This window comes from Garra rufa, chromosome 6 (genome assembly GCF_049309525.1).
Source record: "Garra rufa chromosome 6, GarRuf1.0, whole genome shotgun sequence".
NCBI classification, from domain to species: Eukaryota; Metazoa; Chordata; class Actinopteri; order Cypriniformes; family Cyprinidae; genus Garra; species Garra rufa.
In genome coordinates this window covers 44,565,076-44,584,289 of record NC_133366.1, presented here as the reverse complement: position 1 = coordinate 44,584,289, position 19,214 = coordinate 44,565,076, and the positions used below count along the sequence as shown (strand labels likewise).

General features: G+C 35.3%; 1 protein-coding gene across 1 annotated transcript in view; it reads right to left on the bottom strand.

Moving 5' to 3' along the window:
* sdk1b (sidekick cell adhesion molecule 1b) overlaps positions 1–19,214 on the bottom strand; it is a 191,093-nt gene that overhangs the window by 117,316 nt on the left and 54,563 nt on the right. Inside the window, exons 7-10 of the mRNA XM_073842664.1 lie at positions 17,492–17,518; positions 12,066–12,068; positions 6,068–6,179; positions 3,956–4,146 (exon numbers count right to left, since the gene is read on the bottom strand). Of these exons, the coding sequence (XP_073698765.1) occupies positions 3,956–4,146; positions 6,068–6,179; positions 12,066–12,068; positions 17,492–17,518 (333 nt within the window). The remainder of the gene's footprint in view (positions 1–3,955; positions 4,147–6,067; positions 6,180–12,065; positions 12,069–17,491; positions 17,519–19,214) is intronic.

Sequence of the window (19,214 nt, the reverse complement as noted above, 5' to 3'; positions counted from 1 at the left end):
AAAAGGAGAGGGTTAAACAAATAACAACAACAGCAACAAAAAAATGAACGCCATAACAATGTCACAGTTTTTTCAATCCGTTCTCATCCTTTCTTCTCTCTTTCCCCTCCACCTTTTCGTTCTTCCCTAACAAATCAGCACTTATTCAGTCTCATTGTACGTTTATGCAGATCAGGATATACATATTCAGATTGGCGCCAGGATCGGATTCAACGGCAGAAACAATAAATACCTCCTCCATCTCAACCTCTTTTCCACTGCTGGCTGCTCTGACATGTTCACTTTATCTTTCTATAAAAGTCTCTCTGAGCCTCCAACAGCACCAATTTATTCATCACTCCATTGGCTGCCTCATGCATATGCATGCCCCCCTTTCGCCCAATCATGTAAGGTGCACACCTGTCAGATAAGCTCATTGAAAGAATATTCGTTGCTGTTTCTAATAAGAGTGCGAGTTGAGGTATAAATATTCATAGCAATCTTTCGGCGAAAAAGATCTCAAGGCAGAGAATAATATTTGTGTTTTTGGATCAAAGAGCAGGGATGTTAAGAAGGCTGAAGATGTTTAAGCCCGCTGACCTTCTGAAAACATTGAGAACTAAGAGTCGTGATGACAAAAAAAAAAAAAAGAAAGAAAGCCGAGATCTAACTTGTTACTGCGTGAATACATGTGCACAGAAACCATTAAAACTCGCTTTTACAAATTTCTAAATTTGTCCGCCCACTTACTGAGAGATACAAGAAAAAGCGTAACTTAATAGGCGAAACGGCAACTTTGCAACAGCGCTGGTGTGTCACTAAAGGCAGCATTTAAACGTCTGCTGCGATGAACTCCTATTTAGGCGTCTGTTGATGAAAATGTCACAGAGGTAGTTCCAACTGTGATTTTCGGATTTTGGATGTATTTCTGATTTCAAACTGACACTTTCCAAACCCTCAAAATGATTTCTTAATCATACCTAGCCATCAAATGCTCTATCAGAGTTTTCTCTGATTTATGTTGCTTAAAATCCTCAGTAAATCAGTTTGAACTACTGGGCGATGTCAATAAATCTAGTTAATATTCAAGAACATAAAGGTGGGATATTCTCTTTTGTGTATGTCATTTTGATGAAGATACTAGACTATGGTCAGCATAAATATGCCTTTAATTGTAGCTTGACTAGCATTTAAAAGTTAGGTTTAAGTATAGTGTGTGTAGATAGAAAATTAACTGTTATGTTAAATGATACAAGCCAATCATCTTATTGCTAAAAGTGTCTGTTCACTTCAAGAATAATAACCAATACCCATAACTATGAAGTTAAAGTAAGATCTTTAACTCTAGATAACAGAAAAGTATAGTAATCACAACACAGAAGAGCAATGTGGCTTCACTAACCATGCATAAACACAAATCCGTATGAACATATCGCAAACAAACTATGATTCATTCAAAAGCTGAAAAAATAAAACCCCAATATAAACCATCACAAAAATTCTAATGGTTTCCATTACAAGTACAATTAAAAAGATTACAAACCATCAACTTTTAACCATTAAAAAATGGTTTTCTGTAGTGTGTTTTGAGACATATTCTGTTAGGATTTTGTGGTTTAAACAAGCCACCAATAGAAGTCGACCAATTAGCAGAGACCAATAGGGTCCATTACAGGTCCCATTAAAACCAATACAAGTCCCATTGTAACTAATTAAATTTTGTGTATTTTGTGTATGGTGTCAATTGTTTTTCAGCAGGGATGATAACTATAACCAAGTTAATAAAACAGCTATTTTTCATTCGCTAACATGGTTCAAATTTGTGTGTGAAAGCTATGTATGAACATTTTCACTAATAAATTATGATTCTTTTAACTTTTCATTCAAAAGTTTGTTCCAAATTTCGAAAAAAAAATTATGAACAACTGAAATTTACACATACATTGTTTTAAGGATCTTGTTGTGCATGAGTGCATGAGCAAGAGTGTATTTTTTGAGAGCGCCGAAAGGCCGCAAAGAAAAAGGGCTGTGCAAAAATCCCCTATATAAAGATGGTTTGGACGTTTTATGCAAATTACTAACCTTGTGGACGTGGTCACTCATTTAGAATACTCAAAATTTATTAATATTAGAACGAGGTTAAGAATTCATGTGCACATACATGTGTTGTGAATAGGATGGAAATTATTTATGAGAAGTTCTGTGTATTGATATATAAATAATCTACACAGTTGATAATAAAGTGAATAAGACCCACTGACAGCCAATCAAAATCCATTTGAATGTAAAGAGATTCACCCGAAAATGGAAATTAGCCCATTATTTACTCATCCTCCAGGCATCCTAGATGTATATGACTTCCTTCTTTCAGACAAATCCAATCGGAGTTATATTAAAAATTATCCTGGCACTTCCAAGCTTTAGAATTGAAATAGGCGAGTGTTTCTCTTCATCAGTCTAAAACAAGTCCAATAAAGTGCATCCATCCATAATAAAAAGTGCCTCACATAGCTCCAGGGGGGTGAATAAAGGCCTCCTGTAGCGAATTGATGCGTTTTTGTAGGAAAAATATCCATATTTAAAATTTACGCATGCGTCTGTGAGTCTCTTGCAAACCAAACGTTTGTTTACGGGTGCAAAGGAAGCAAAGTTTCCTGACTGAAACTTTGAAAACCAGTGTCCTCTTGGCTTATATCAAAATCCTCCAACATTTTCTTTACAAATCCTCATTTTGAACTTCTAATTTGTGACTGTTGTTTTGTTTTCGTTTAGTTTTTCTCCACGGTGCATTCGCGTACATCACTTTTGAGTATTGCATGTGCAATGCCGCCGTATTACATCATCTGCCCGGAGATGCTTCTGTATACAACTAAGTTGGCGCAAGCTAGATTAAAGTGATGATTACATATTAAATATGGATATTTTTCTTACAAAAACATATCGATACACTACAGGAGGCCTTTATTCACCCTCTGGAGCCATGTGAGGCATGTTTTATTATGGATGGATGCACTTTATTGGACTTGTTTTGGACTGATGAACATGCCAGGATAATTTTTAATAAAACTTCAATTGGATTGGTCTGAAAGAAGGAAGTCATATACACCTGGGATGCCTAGAGGATGAGTAAATAATGGGCTAATTTTCATTTTTGGGTGAACTATTCATTAAAAGCGTGAGCTGTGAAAACACGACTGCAACAGTGTGCTTAAAACAAACAAAGCATTTTTGTCCATTGGTGTGGACGCTAGTTATCACTGAACAATATAGTTTCCATTTTCGGTTTTTCATTTAATTCAATTTGATGATGTTTTTTTGAATTTTAATACTGAATTGGCATATAGGGGGCAGCCGTGGCCTAATGGTTAGAGAGTCGGACTTGTAACCCAAAGGTTGCGGGTTCGAGTCTCAGGTCCGGCAGGGATTGTAGGCGGGGGGAAGGTGAATAACCAGCACTCTCTTCACCCTCAATACCACGACTGAGGTGAGTCCCTTGAGCAAGGCACCGTACCCCCAACTGCTCCCCGGGCGCCGCAGCAATGGCTCCGGGTGTGTGTTCACGGTGTGTGTGTGTGTGTGTTCACTACTGTGTGTGTGCACTTGGACGGGTTAAATGCAGAGCACAAATTCCTAGTATGGGTCACCATACTTGGCCTCACTTCACCTCCTTTCCTTTCCTTTCCTTTCCTTTCCTTTCCTTTCCTTTCCTTTCCTTTCCTTTCCTTTCCTTTCCATATCTACACATTGATGAAAAAAGACTGCCCATGGGGCATTAAAATATGGCCAAGGAAGTTGACTGACTTTGTATTTTACAAGACAAAAACTGAGCTGACAGCTGTTTTTCATTCAACGATATGCTTGAATTCAAATCCATCTGTCAAATTCTTGCTCTTTAGGGCATTTCAATAAAATAGTACTTAAAAATCTGTCCAAACCTACATGTATAGTAGCATAAAGGGAACAACAATCATCTTACCCAGCACAGAGAGGTACGCTTTGGCCTCTGTACCCTTTTGACTGCTGTTTCTGAGCGCAGCCTCGCACACGTACAGACCCACGTCCGCTGAGGTGGGGTTACTGATGACCAGCCTGCGACCAAACGAGTCCACTCCTGCTGTTAGTCTCACTCCATTACGCTTCCAGAACACCTGCAGCCTATCAAAAGATCTGCTCGCACACACACACACACACACACACACACACACACACACACACACACACACACACAAAACAGCACATTAATTGCCATACTGAAATTAATACTCAAGCCAAGAGTTATACAGAGCACAGCAATTAGTTACGTGTTAAATATGTTAGAAAGTCAAAAGTATGTGGGCACCCCAAATTAAAAAGTTGACTAGACCGCTAAATTCAAGTGAAGACCAATTTTAAAGAGATAGTTCACTCAAAAATGAAAATTTCCTCATGATTTACTCACCCTCAAGCGAACCTAGGTGTATATGACTCATTCAGACGAATGCATTCGGAGTTATATTACAAAACTTCCTGGCTCTTCCAAGCTTTATAATGGCAGTGAATGGCCGTTGAGATTTTGAAGCAAAAAAAAAGTGCACACATCCATCATTAAAGTACTCCACATGGCTTCGGGGGGTTAGTAAAGACCTTGTGAAGCGAATTACTTCATTTGTGTAGAAAAAATATCTATATTTTAAACTTTATAAACCGTAACCTCTAGCTTTCAGTAAATGTTGTCTGCAAGTTCATAAGAGAGAGGCTTTCCTGCAGATGACAAAGGAAAGGAAAACCAGTCTTCTCGACTTATATTGCAATCATCCAACATATTTTTTTGAAAATCTTTGTTTTATACTTCTAATTTGTGACCGGTGCTTTGTTTTTATCTCTCCACCGTGCTTCCACATTTGTCACCGCGTTTGCTTACATTCTGCATCATCTGCTAGAGCGCTACTTTTTTGTGAACACAAGCGGAAGCTAGAGATTACGGTTTATAAAGTTTTAAATATGGATATTTATTTTACACAAATGCATCTTTATTAATCCACCCTGTGGAGTACTTTTTATAATGGATGGATGCATTTTATTGGACTTCAAAATCTCAACACCCATTCACTGCCATTAGAATTCCCAGGACATTTTTTAATATAACTCCAATTATATTACAAATTATATTATACACATTATTGTTATATTTTTGTCCAATCCAATAAATAACAAGCTCTAGAAAAACAGCTCTAGAATAACAACCTTAAACAATTTAGTATGTGGCACATGGAGATCATCGCTGTGATGTAGGCAAAAGGCTATAGGCAAATAAAAAGTCTTTAAATATTAATATGAAGTATAAATAACACCTACAATTCAATAGGAAATATGTCAATACAGGAAAGAAACTGCTATTTTATGGAGTCAGTGGTTTTAAAATAAAATGCTCAGCCAGATTTACTGTATATGCATCTACATATGTGACTCTGGACCACAAAACCAGTCTTAAGTAGCACGGGTATATTTTTAGCAATAGCCAAAAATACATTGTTTGGGTCAAAATTATCGATTTTTCATTTATACCAAAAATCATTAGGATATTAATTAAAGATCATGTTCCATGAAGATATTTCATAAATTTCCTACCTAAATACATATAAACTTAATTTTTGATTAGTAATATGCATTGGTAAGAACTTTATTTGCACAACTTTAATGGCGATTTTCTCAACATTTAGATTTTTTTGCACCCTCAGATTCCAGATTTTCAAAAAGTTGCTAAATATTGCCCTATCCTAACAAACATACACCATATATCAATGAAAAGCTTATTTATTCAGCTTTCTGGTGATGTATACATCTCAATTTCCAAAAATGACTGGTTTTGTGGTCCAGGGTCACATATCTTTGTATCTGAAACAAGTTTAAGTTGAAACAAGTGCATAAATGAATCAAAGTTTTACAGCAAGAAAATGTAAAATGACTGATATATAATCACAGTTCTAAATGATTGACACTAAATGATATCACCAATGTAATGGATAATAAAAACAATGTAACAATGACAAAATCTGTGAAGTTATACAGGAATCCTGTCAGTGAGTCACTGTCGTCGAGGGCAACCCACCTCGCATTAGCGACGCACTCAAGAGTCGCCTCACTCGCCCCGGCAACCACTGATGTGTTCTTAGGTGCAATCACTATCACCGGGGCAACCAATTCAGCTGGGGCAATAACGTCTGAGATGGAGAAAGGGAAAAAAATGGTAAAAAAAAAAAAAAAGAGAGACGGCTGATTATTGGCACAATCAATCAGGTTAATAGACTGAGCATCATGGGGGAGATAAGGTTTTGTGATGAGGTGCTAAGTTTTTTTCTTTCTTCTTTTTATCCTGTCTCCGAATCATTTTGTTCTCTGAAAAATAATACATGCAGAAGAAAGTCAAATGACTATCCGTGGTTGACAGATGATAGAGGAGGGAAAGAAAGAGCGGGAGATGGGGAAAGATGGGTGAGTGGCGAAAATGACATGTGATTGCATCTTTAAAGGAATAGTTCACCCAAAAATGAAAATTATGTCATTTACTCGTCCTCATGTCATTCCGTGCAATTACAGTGAATTGGGACTGGAGCTTCCATTCGCAAAAAGGATGCAAAAGCAATACAAGAGTTGCACATATAACTTCAGTGATGTATAAAATCATTCTACATGTCTCAGTGGATTCATTAGAGAGCTAGCAATGTCTGATTCATAAATGAATCTTTTTTTTTTAATCAGATATTTTTGATGAACCAGTTCTTGAGTTTAACTCACTGACTCAATGATTCGGTCGCTCTGCATTCTTGCATTAAAGGAGTAGTTCACTTTCAGAACAAAAATGTACAGATAATGCACTCACCCCGTTTGTCATCTAATATGTTCATGTCTTTCTTTCTTCAGTCATAAAGAAATTATGTTTTTTGAGGAAAACATTTCAGGATATCTCTCCATATAATGGACTTCTATGGTGCCCCTGAGTTTGAACTTCCAAAATGCAGTTTAAATGCAGCTTCAAAGGGCTCTAAATGATCCCAGCCGAGGAAGAAGGGTCTTATCTAGCGAAACGGTGGGTTATTTTCTAAAAACATTTACAGTTTATGTACTTTTTAATCTCTACACAGAGTACACACAGAGCTAGACAAGCATTTGAGGTTAAAAAGTATAGAAATTGTATTTTTTTTTTTTTTTTTTTTTAGAAAATAACCGATCGTTTTGCTAGATAAGACCTTTCTTTCCTTGGCTGTAATCGTTTAGAGCCCTTTGAAGCTGCATTTTGAAAGTTCAAACTTGGGGGCACCATAGAAGTCCATTATATGGAAAGAAATCCTGAAATGTTTTCCTCAAAAAACATAATTTCCTTATGACTGAGTAAAGAAAGACATGAACCTCTTCGATGACAAGGGGGTGAGTACATTATCTGTAAATTTTTGTTCTGAAAGTGAACTACTCCTTTAACTAATTGCATTAACTAAATGGACAGTTTTTTGTCATTTTACAAAGGACTTTTATTTCTAATAAATGCTGTTTGAACTTTCTATTCATCAAATATTCCTGAAAAAATTATCATGGTTTTCACAAAAACGTTAAGAACCACAACTGTATACAGTAGAACCATTGAATTCTGATTCATTAACAAATCGTTCTTTTGAGTCTGATCTTTTCAGTGAATCAGTTTTAAAGTTTAACTTACTGACTCAATGATTGGTCACATTGATTCTTGCATTAACTAAATGCATTAACTAAACTGACAGTAATTTATAATTTTACAAAACATTTTTATTTCAAATAAATGCAGTTCGAATTTTCTATTCATCAAAGATTTCTGAAAAAAAAGCATCATGGTTTTCACAAAAATATTAAGAACCACAACTGTATACAGTAGAATCAGTAAAGTCTGATTCATTAACAAATATTTTGAGTCATATCTTTTAATTGAATCAGTTCTTAAGTTTAACTCACTGACTCAATGATTCGGTCACACTGATTATGACTTCTGCAATGTATAAAATCATTCTATATAACTAATGCGTTATATTCCTTAGCATATTCATTAGAGACCTAGGGATGTTTGATTCATTAACGAATCATTATTTTGAGTCAGATCTTTTCAATGAATCAGTTCTTGAGACTAACTCACTGACACATAGATTCGGTCACATTGATTCTTGCATTAACTAAATGAAGGAAAAAATATCTATGAACAACAACATGTAAATAACATAAAATCTAATTAATTTCTATGATGACAAGACTGCATTAATTTAATAAAAACTGACAGTAATTTATAATTTTACAAAATAAATGCTGTTCAAACTGTCTATTCATCAAATATTGTTGCAAGTAAAAATATCATGGATTCTACATAAATATTAATAACCACAACTGTATACAGTAGAACTAGTGAAGTCTGATTCATGAACGAATCATTCTTTTGAGTCCGATCTTTTCAAGGAATCAGTTTGTCCAGTTTGTGCAATTTATGCATGAATCAGTTCTTGAGTTCAAATCACTGATTCAGTGATTCGGTCACATTGATTCTTGCATTAACAACTAAATGTGGGAGAAAATTATCTATGAAATATGACCAACAAAATGTTATTCAATTTCTCACTCACAAGGCTTCATAAGACTTGAAATATAACATGAGTCACAGAGATTATTAGCATAACTATTACAGTTACACTTTTTATGAGACTTCTATGGTTCACTGAGGAAATAATTGTGTAAAAACCATTTTCACTCTGAAATTGCTGGTAAATTTTTACAATTACAAAAAAGCACACTGGATTAAAAGTGAAATTTAGAAGTAAAAAACCTAAAATAGTATTTGCAACTTCTAAAAATCTTTTTTTACAGTGTACTTTTGTATCCTTTTTAATGTTCGAAAACTCCATTTGTTATATTATGCTCTTTTAATGCCATGAAATAAAAGACTGAATGAGTAAATAATGACAGAATTTCCTTTTATGAGAATGACTCCTTTAAGAATCCTACCGTGATAGATAAACTGGCACACAGATGCAAACACACACACACTAGCTTTGATCTGATCTTTGATCAGTGACTGGAAAGGTGTAATGCATTCTCCGAACTCAGATGTGATAGATGCTCCAACTTTTGTAATCTCAGTAGGAATGTATGTAATTTATGCATTCATTGCGCTGTATCTCATCATTCAAAAAGATGACAAACAAAGCACAAAAATCCTAGCAGAAAACGGCGAGTGAAAATGAAATGCAGAAGAACGGAGTGAGTGAATGAAATTGGACAGGAAAAGTCAATAAGAAGAAGAACAAGATATAGGAGTGCTATTTCTGAAAGTCTAAAAACGAAGCTCTTTTTGAGAATAGTAGTTGTGTATGGACTCTAAATGTAGCCAGCATGTGTTAAACAGTGACACCTTAGGTTTGGATCTTATTACCCAGCATGAAACGTGATTTGCATAGACTGGCACATTTTGAATTTGTCTCTAGTACCAACTACGTTAAGCAAAACTTGGATGCATCTGGTGTTAAACAGTTTCCAGATTTGAACTATACTGATGTATGCAGTATATAAATGCTTTAGCATGTTTTACAACAAATAAAACTAAAATACAATAGTTAAACCACAGTAATCACAAATTAACTGTGGCTTTGCTACACTAACCATAGTTTAACCATAGTATTTGTAGTAAAACTGTGGTTATACAAATGGTAATAAATTACCAAAAAAAAAAACATGGTTAATTTTCGTAAGAGAAGATAGCAATGTGAAAAAAACATGTTAAAACGCTTCCCTGGTGAAAAAAAAAACAGCTAAAACCAGCCTAGGCTGGTTGGCTGGTTTTAGCTGGTCAACCAGCCTGGTCTTAGCTGGTCAACCAGCCTGGTCTTAGCTGGTCAGGCTGGGAAACCACCAGCTAAAACCAGCCTGACCAGCCTGGGAGACCAGCTAAAACCAGCCACTTCTAGCTTAAACCAGCTAAGACCAGCCAACCAGCCTAGGCTGGAATTAGCTGTTTTTTTCAGCAGGGTTGTTACTGGTAAATCATGATAGCAACAAGTTAAAACATGGTAGCAACTTACTAAAAAATGGCAAAAACATGCTAAAACATGTTAGCAATGTGTTATATCATGTAACATACTAGCAATGTGCTAAAATGCCTTTTTAAAACATACTAGCAACTTGGTGAAACATAGAAACATACTAAATCAGGCTAACAACATGTTAAAACATGGTAGAAACTTGCTAAATCATGCTAAAAAAATATGTTTATACATGTTAGCATTGTTAAAATGTTAGTAGCTTGATAAAACATGTTAGCAACGTGTTAAACCATGCTAGCAACTCACTAAACATGCTAGCAATGTGATAAAACATACTGGCGACTGAAACATGATAGCTACCTGTACATACTACGTCATGCTAACAATAAGTTAAAACATGCTAGCAACTTAGTAAAGCATTGCAATTAAACCGTGTGTTAAATCATGTTAGAAACATCCCTGCTGAAAAAACCAGCATATGCTGGTTAGGTATGTTTTGGTGCTGGGATGCTGGTTTTAGCTGGTTTATGCTGGTCCTTTGCTGGTTTATGCTGGTCCCTTGCTGGTTTATGCTGGTCCCTTGCTGGTTTATGCTGGTCATGTTGCTGGTCAAGGACCAGCATAAACCAGCAAAGGACCAGCATTAACCAGCAACATGACCAGCATAAACCAGCAAAAACCAGCAAGGGACCAGCATAAACCAGCAAAGGACCAGCATATACCAGCTAAAACCAGCATCCCAGCACCAAAACATACCTAACCAGCATATGCTGTTTTTTTCAGCAGGGATGCTAGCAACGTGCTAAATTGTTCAAATGTTTTGTTAAAACATGCTAAAAACAAACGATGCTAAATTATGCTACAACCCAAACTGTATACAGTAGAGTGTAGTCTGATTCATCAACGAATCATTCTTTTGTGAAAAATGCTAGCAATGTGCTAAAATGTTAAAATATTTTGTTAAAACATGCTAAAAACAAACGATGCTAAATTATGCTACAACCCAAACTGTATACAGTAGAGTGTAGTCTGATTCATCAACGAATCATTCTTTTGTGAAATATGCTAGCAATGTGCTAAAATGTTAAAATATTTTGTTAAAACATGCTAACAACATGCAAAAATGCTAGAAATGTGTTAAACATGCTAGCAATAAGTTAAAACATGCTAGCAACTTTCTAAAACATGACAACTGTGTTAAATCATACTAGCAATGTGCTAAACTATTATGTTAAAATACGGTAGAAACATGCTAAATCATGCAAAATGTGCTAATGCATGTTAGCAACATGTTAAAATGTTACAAAACATGCTAGCAGAATGTTAAACCAAGCTAGCAACATGATAAATCATGCTAGGAACTCACTAAACATGCTAGCAATGTGATAAAACATGTTAAAATGCTTGTTGAACATACTAACGACTTGCTAAAACTTGCTAACTACATGCTAAATCATGCAATAATCATTAGCTAGTTAAAATATGCTAGCAGCTTTCTAAAACATGGCAATAATGTGTTAAATAATGCTAGCAATGTGTTAAAATATTAAAATATTTTGCTAAAACATGCTAACAACATGTTAAAACATTTGCAATGTGTTAAATCATGCTAGAAATGTGCTAAAACAGGTTAGAATCATGCTCGAAATGTGCTAAACAGGTTAGAAACATACTAGAAATGTGTTAAAATGCCTAGTTAACACACCAGCAACTAGCCAAAACATGCTAGCAACATGCTAAATTATGCTACAAATGTGCAAATAAATGTTAGCGACATCCCAGATAGCAAGAACGTTTGGGCCAAATGTGGCTGAAAGCTGTCACGTTTGGCCTAGGTATGGCATGGCTGAGCACATATGGGCCAAACTTGTACCATATATGTTTTGCCATGGCTTTAGAATTGGAGGGAATTTTCATTTGGGTGACTTTTTGTATTAAGGTATATGGCCCAGATGACAGTACACAAATGAGAGCCATATTTGGCTAGGCCATGGCACATCCTGAAATATGTTAACTTATGGTTAACACTTGGTTTTTACTTGGAAAAACACACATAACCTGCTATAGTCATGTGTGGCTGGTTCATGGCAGTCCACATGTCAGCCCAGTCATTCATTCTTCCTGTATTCCTACTGGTGGATTACTGCAAATGTGAAAATATATGTCCGTTATTTCCCGCTCTGCTCCCTCTTTACAACAGCCTTTGCCCAGACACACTCTTATTCAGGTAAGTGCAGTTTTGGTGTTTTAAATGTTTTCTAGGGATGTAATGGTACGCTTATTCGTACAGAAAAAAAATTGTGTGCTTAGGTATGTGTACCGAACAAACACAGTTTCGCTTTGACCACGATCATGTGCTGAATTCATATGCATGAATAAAACTTCACTATACATACCTCCTGTCCAGTAATCACGATAAGACTTGGGTTTTGTTATGTTCGATAAGTCTCATCTTTAAAATTATGTCTATTATATGTGACCCTGGACCACAAAACCAGTCTTAAGTCGCTGGGGTATATTTGTAGCAATAGCCAAAAATACATAGTATGGGTCAAAATTATTGATTTTTCTTTTATGCCAAAAATTATTAGGAAATTAAGTAAAGATCATGTTCCATGAAGATTTTTTGTAAAATTCCTACTATAAATATATCAAAATGTAATTTTTGATTAGTAATATGCATTGTTAAGAACTTAATTTGGACAACTTTAAATGTGATTTTCTCAGTATTTTGATTTTTTTGCACCCTCAGATTCCAGATTTTCAAATAGATGTATCGCGGCCAAATATTGTCCCATCATAACAAACCATATATCAACAGAAAGCTTATTTATTGAGCTTTCATATTATGTATATATCTCAGTTTTGTAAAATTTAACCTTATGACTGGTTTTGTGGTCCAGGGTCACATATCAGAAAATTTTAACGATAAATGCCTTTTTGACGCTCTTTGATGTGGCGTGACAGCCCGCTGTAAGTAACGTTACAAGCGGAGAGCGCATGAATGCTGTCATCCCTTTCTCCTTTCTACTAGTTATAACGTAAATTAAAAACTAACAAATCTCTCTTGTCTCACGTAATCTCAATTAGTTTTGCTACCATGGAAAATGCTAATAAAACAGGATTACCTTTACCTCCAGCGAGCACTCATGTTATGGCTTGTTTTAATATTCAAATAATATCTAATACTAATTATGATATGCTAATAATCTTTTATCTCTCCTTTTTCCTGACAGACTGTGAAAAAAAGGCTGGTGAGACTTACTAAAAGTATCCATTATTGTACATTTATTTACTCATTCATTTGACATTTACACCACATTTTGTTATGTTCTGTATTGTACTTCTGTTATTAAAATTTTATTACATTAAAAAAGTCTGTGAATCAATTTTGTGTTTAAGATGTGTTTAAGATTTACTGTGTAATTGGTATTTTAAATAAATAATAGGTGTGGCATAAATATGGTTAAATTATGGCTTTTGATCTATCAGCCACATGTGGTCCATGTACGGGCCATAGCCCTTACAGAACTCAGCCATATAAGAATACCATATGTGACCCTGGACCACAAAACCAGTCTTAAGTCGCTGGGGTATATTTGTAGTAATAGACAAATATACATAGTATGGGTCAAAATTATAGATTTTTATTTTATGCCAAAAATCATTAGGAAATTAAGTAAAGATCATGTTCCATGAACATTTTTTTGTAAAAATCCTACTATAAATATATCAAAATGTAATTTTTGATTAGTAATATGCATTGTTAAGAACTTAATTTGGACAACTTTAAAGGTGATTTTCTCAGTATTTTGATTTTTTTGCACCCTCAGATTCCAGATTTTCAAATAGATGTATCTCGGGCCAAATATTGTCCTGTCCTAACAAACCATACCTCAACAGAAAGCTTTTTTATTGAGCTTTCATATGTTGTATACACCTCAGTTTTGTCAAATTTAACCTTATGACTGGTTTTGTGGTCCAGGGTCACATATGAGATCCATATATCAGCCACATCTGTTTTCATGATTTGGCTCATTTTAGGTTGGGTTATGGAACTGTTTTGGTTCGGTTCTGGGTAAAAAGATGTGGACCAGTTTTGGGCCGGGGAACCAAAACTTATCTGGGCCACACTTTAGCTGTTGGTACTGTATGGGCCAGATCTGGCCCAGAGGAAATTTGCTGACTGGGTAGTAGCTATTAAAATGTTAAATCATGCTAGCAATGTGATAAAACATGTTAGCAGCTTACTAAAACATGGCAACAATGTATTAAATCATGCTAGCAATGTGCTAAAACATGTTAACATCACATTTAATCATATTAGCAACATTTAATTCTCTGACTACTCCGACTACCTTCTAACTTAAAGATTTTCAAGGTTATTTTGAACTTTCAGACAAGGCTTTGTCAAGCCAATGCCATCTGTCATTATCTATCTAGTTATTAATATAAGCTAATATGCATGCATATGAGAAAAAAACTTCAACCAGTCAGCGCTCTCTGGTTTTAGGGGTTGAAATGGCAGTGATCGATCGATAGGAACATTGTTCCGGAACCAACAAACAACTGTACGTGTCTAAATCGGACTGTGCGAATTGCAATATCATGCTGAACGGCAAACAATTAACATAAACACATTAAATATGATCAAAAAAAAAAAAAAGAATCCCACTCCGGCTCACATCCCTCACCTCTGCTGACAGTATAATTGTGCGAGTCTATCTATTCTCATATTGTGCTTCGGGAAACGCTGATTATAGCTGCATGTTATTTTTCAGAGTGAGCTCAGAAGTACAGTAGCCTGAAGAACGCCGCAAATGAAAAGGAGGATTTGCACTAAGGGGAAAAGACAGTGTGTCATGCTTCTGAGGTAATGTTGCTGTCAGCTGCTTATACAGCCTCATGCACTCAAGTCAGAATGGTGTTTGACATGGTGTTGACATGGCGTTGTCTTCCACGGCTTGGTTTTCATCAAGCGCAGAGATTAGCCGCCTTGAGCATATCGAGACGCCCGTAAAACGACGTGGAGCATAGCCACTGGGACACGCAGAGTCCACACACGAGGATAGGGGTCATTCGGTGAGATCGGAAGTAATAATCTTAATCCAGTGTCTGTCTACATGAGTAGTGAGTGAGATTACGACATGTGGAGATATTAAATTTGTCTCTGAGGAGAATCCATTATCTTAAGCCTCTAACAAATCCATCTAAACACACAGTACAAGAGAGATTACACACACACACACACAGAGGAAGACAGCATGGGTGAGAGCAGACGAGAAAGAGGGAGCAAGGAAATTATTTTTCTCAGGACTCTCAGCTGTGATTGGTCAATGTGTGCGCATATTAATCAGCGTGAAACTATATATCATGCTGTGTGTGTGGGTTGAGCTGTAGGATTTCCCATTGTCCTGCAGAATCATTTCAAATGATCAGACAAGAACTTGGGCATGTAGGTTATTTTGTAGCACTAACATGCATGCATAAATGTGACCCTGAAACACAAAACCAGTCATATGGGGCAATTCTTTAAAACTGAGCTGATTAAGAAAGCTTGGCATTGATATATAGTTTGTGGGGATAGGACAATATCTGTCATAGACACAACTATTTGAAAATATAAATCTGAGGGAGCAAAGAAATCTAAATATTGAGAAAATTGCCATTAAAGCTGTCAAAAGTAAGTTCTTAGCAATGCATATTACTAATCAAAAATTGTTTAGATATATTTACTGTAGGAAATTTACAAAATATCTTCATGGAACATGATTTTTACTTAATATCCTACTGAATTTTGGCAGAAAATCTATCATTTTGACCCATACAATGTATTTTTGGCTACTGCTACAAATATATCCATGCTACTTAAGACTGGCTTTGTGGTCCAGGGTCACATTTAATATACTAAAGGCAAAACAATTGGAGAAAAATGAAGAAATTAAGAGATACGCTATACTGTACATAAAAGATAAACAGTAACTGTGTATACACTGAATACTATAAATATATATATATATATATATATATGAAAAGAACACATTATAAAATTATAAACATTTCTGACGATAGTTTGCTACACTGTACTCAATATTAATATTTTTATTTTTCATTTAAAAAAATGCTTTATTCTTTTAATCTTAACTCTTGGTATAAATTAAATAAATTAACTGAAAACAAAGCAAAACAAAACTGCTGGAACATTCATCATTAAGGGAATGAAAGTACTTTAAATATACATGTATTTTGTGAAAATTACTTGATTTCATATATTATTTATTAACTTTGGGGCTGCAACTAACAATTGTTTTGTTAAATAATCTTTTAATTATTTATTTGTTTAATCAATTATTGGGCTTTACACTACTTTAGATTAAAAAACAAAAACAAATTTAATCCATTATTCACAGAAATAATATTTGTGTTATACACACAGAAAAATAAGGGGTCAAAATTGTACCTTCTGGGGTAGAACAGCTAGTCACAGGAATTCTGGCCTCTTTTTTTCTCTGTGTGCATGTAGAATTCAAAACTCACATTTAAAGGGATAGTTCACATAAAAATGCAAATTCTGTCATTAATTACTCACCCTCATGTCGTTCCAAATCTGTAAGATCTTTGTTCGTCTTCGGCACACAAATTAAGATATTTTTTAGTAAATCTGAGAACTTTCTGACCCTGCGTAGACATCAACGCAACTGGCACGTTCAAGGCCCAGAAAGGTAGTAAGGACATTGTTACATTAAATAGTCCATGCAATACTTGTGTCGTGGTGCTGTCGTGAATGCACATCGAAGACTGACATGAAAGAGAAGAAAGTGTTGAATAACTAGCTTCATAAAATTGCGGTTGAACCACTGATGTCACATGGACTATTTAATATAACAATGTCCTTACCACCTGTCTGGGTTTTGAACGTGTCAGTTGTGTGGCTGTCTATGCAGGGCTAGAAAGCTCTTGGATTTTATCCAAAATATCTTTATTTGTGTTCCAAAGATGAACGAAGGTCTTACGGGTTTGGAACGACATGAGGGTGAGTAATTAATGACAGAATTTTTATTTTTGCGTAAACTATTCTTTTAATGTATAACAAAAAATTATTTCAGTAAAATGTATATGTTTGCGATCCTATTCTGTTGTGCTCCATTAGTTTTTTTTTTTTTTTTTTTTTAGTGAGCTGCAGTACTTGCGTTGGCTCACAACTTTTCTCCTGAAACCAAGACCTATAATTACTTCTCGTCATTGTTCTCCATCCAACCTGTTCAAAATGCTTCCTGCAGCCCATGAATCTGAACATAGCCCGTGTCTCATCTTCTGGGCAATCAGAACGGGAAATGCCAAGAGGACGAATGTTCACTTCATAATTCAAAATTTCAAAGCAGATGATCATCTGATGTCATCAGAGCAAGGAGACAGAAGAAGAGGGGAAGAGAACGAAAGAAAGTGAAGATTACAAGCTTTTAGAGTTCATTAGAGTGTCTTACCAAGGGAACCACGATTCCTCTTGTTTACTGCTCATCGGGTCACAGAGAGCAGAGAAAGACAAAAAAAACAAATCAGAAAAAATCAATCCTCTCACCAAAATACCTAATATATCCTCAAACTTTAAGCCCCCCCAAAAAGCTGTTCTTGGCCCCTCTGTCACACCTGCCATGATTTTATCATCCTGCGACATGTAATTATGGGAATTTGCCGACCCTTGACCTGCCCTTAATGGAAACACCACACTTACTGGCTTCCTATTTTCACTTAAACCTACAAAATGAGGTGCAGACTAGACAAATGAGAGTAAACACACACAAAGATAAACAAAGAATCTATCTCAGATACCAAAAAATGTTGTCCTAAGGATTTTTGTCTCTAAATTGAGTTACCTTAGATAATTTGATGAGAAATATTTCAGTTCTTATTGAGATCTCCGACTTTTGCTCTACATATACACTTGTTCAAAAGTTTTGTGCTGGTAAGATTTATGTAATTTATTCCTATGATGGCAAAACTGAATTTTCAGCATCATTACATCATTCTTCAGTGTCACATGAACATTCAGAAATCACTCTGATATGCTGATTTGGTGCTCAGGAAACGTTATTTTTATCATTTGGCTTAATATTTATATGAAATCTGTGTTGTATTTTTTTCCCTGATTCTTTAATATTCTTCGATGCATCCTTTCTGAATAAAGGTATTCATAAAAACACTACTGACAGCAGGTAGAGCATATAAACAGCTCATATATACAACATAACATACGAGAGAGTTATTCTTCAGAAGGTATCTTTATCATTAGCCCATCATCCTGTCATGCTGCAAGCCTATATGCAAGCTAGCATTTGCATTTAAGTGAACGTCTCTTTTTCTCACTGTCTCTGTTGCTCTCTGTGTCACACGACAACCTCAGCAACTGCTGTGCTTTAATTGGTTTTACATTAGACGGGTGTCGCAGGAGCAGTCACACTGCCAAAATGCATGACACTGCCAAAACTCAAGAAACAGCAAGTGAAACAGTACACATTATGAAATAATAAACATTCCAACTAAACAAACTGTGCTACATTGTTGTCACATGACTTCATTACATGCATTTTTAATCTAGTTTTGTGTAAAAATATCTGAACAGGACGCTCTGACCTAGTGGTAGCACACATGCTTCGACACAATATGGGTTTTCCAATCCTGTCCCCTGTCCTCTAGAATAAAACGAGCCTCTTGCTCAAGGACACAACAGTAATTAGGAAGGGAATTGAATGATTCTGGTTTTGATTCTGATTGCAATTAATGATTCTGGCTCTTTAATGATTCTTTTAGCCCATCAGAGGCAGGGTTATTATAGTTTTCTGAAACTAAAAAAAAAGAAAAAAAAGCGCCAAGTCAACATTTCTCATTTTCATTTAGTTTAACTGGATGTCCTAAAATAACTCTGAAATAAAAAGTAATAAAAGTAGCACTGTGATTTTTTTATTTTTATTTTAAAGATGAAGGAAAATGATTGAAGTACTATTGTAAAAAAAATCTTTCAGTATTTCTACTTCAAAATGTAATGTTTAAAAGAGAACCCCAGGTGTTAAGAAGTACGGCTTAATATAATGTAAATGATGTATCTTGCTAAAAAATGTAGTAGAAAACCCATCATCCACCCAAATCCACACTGTTTTAAACCAATGCTATTATTTCGATAACGTGAAATGGTTGCGCTCGGTGAGCTAC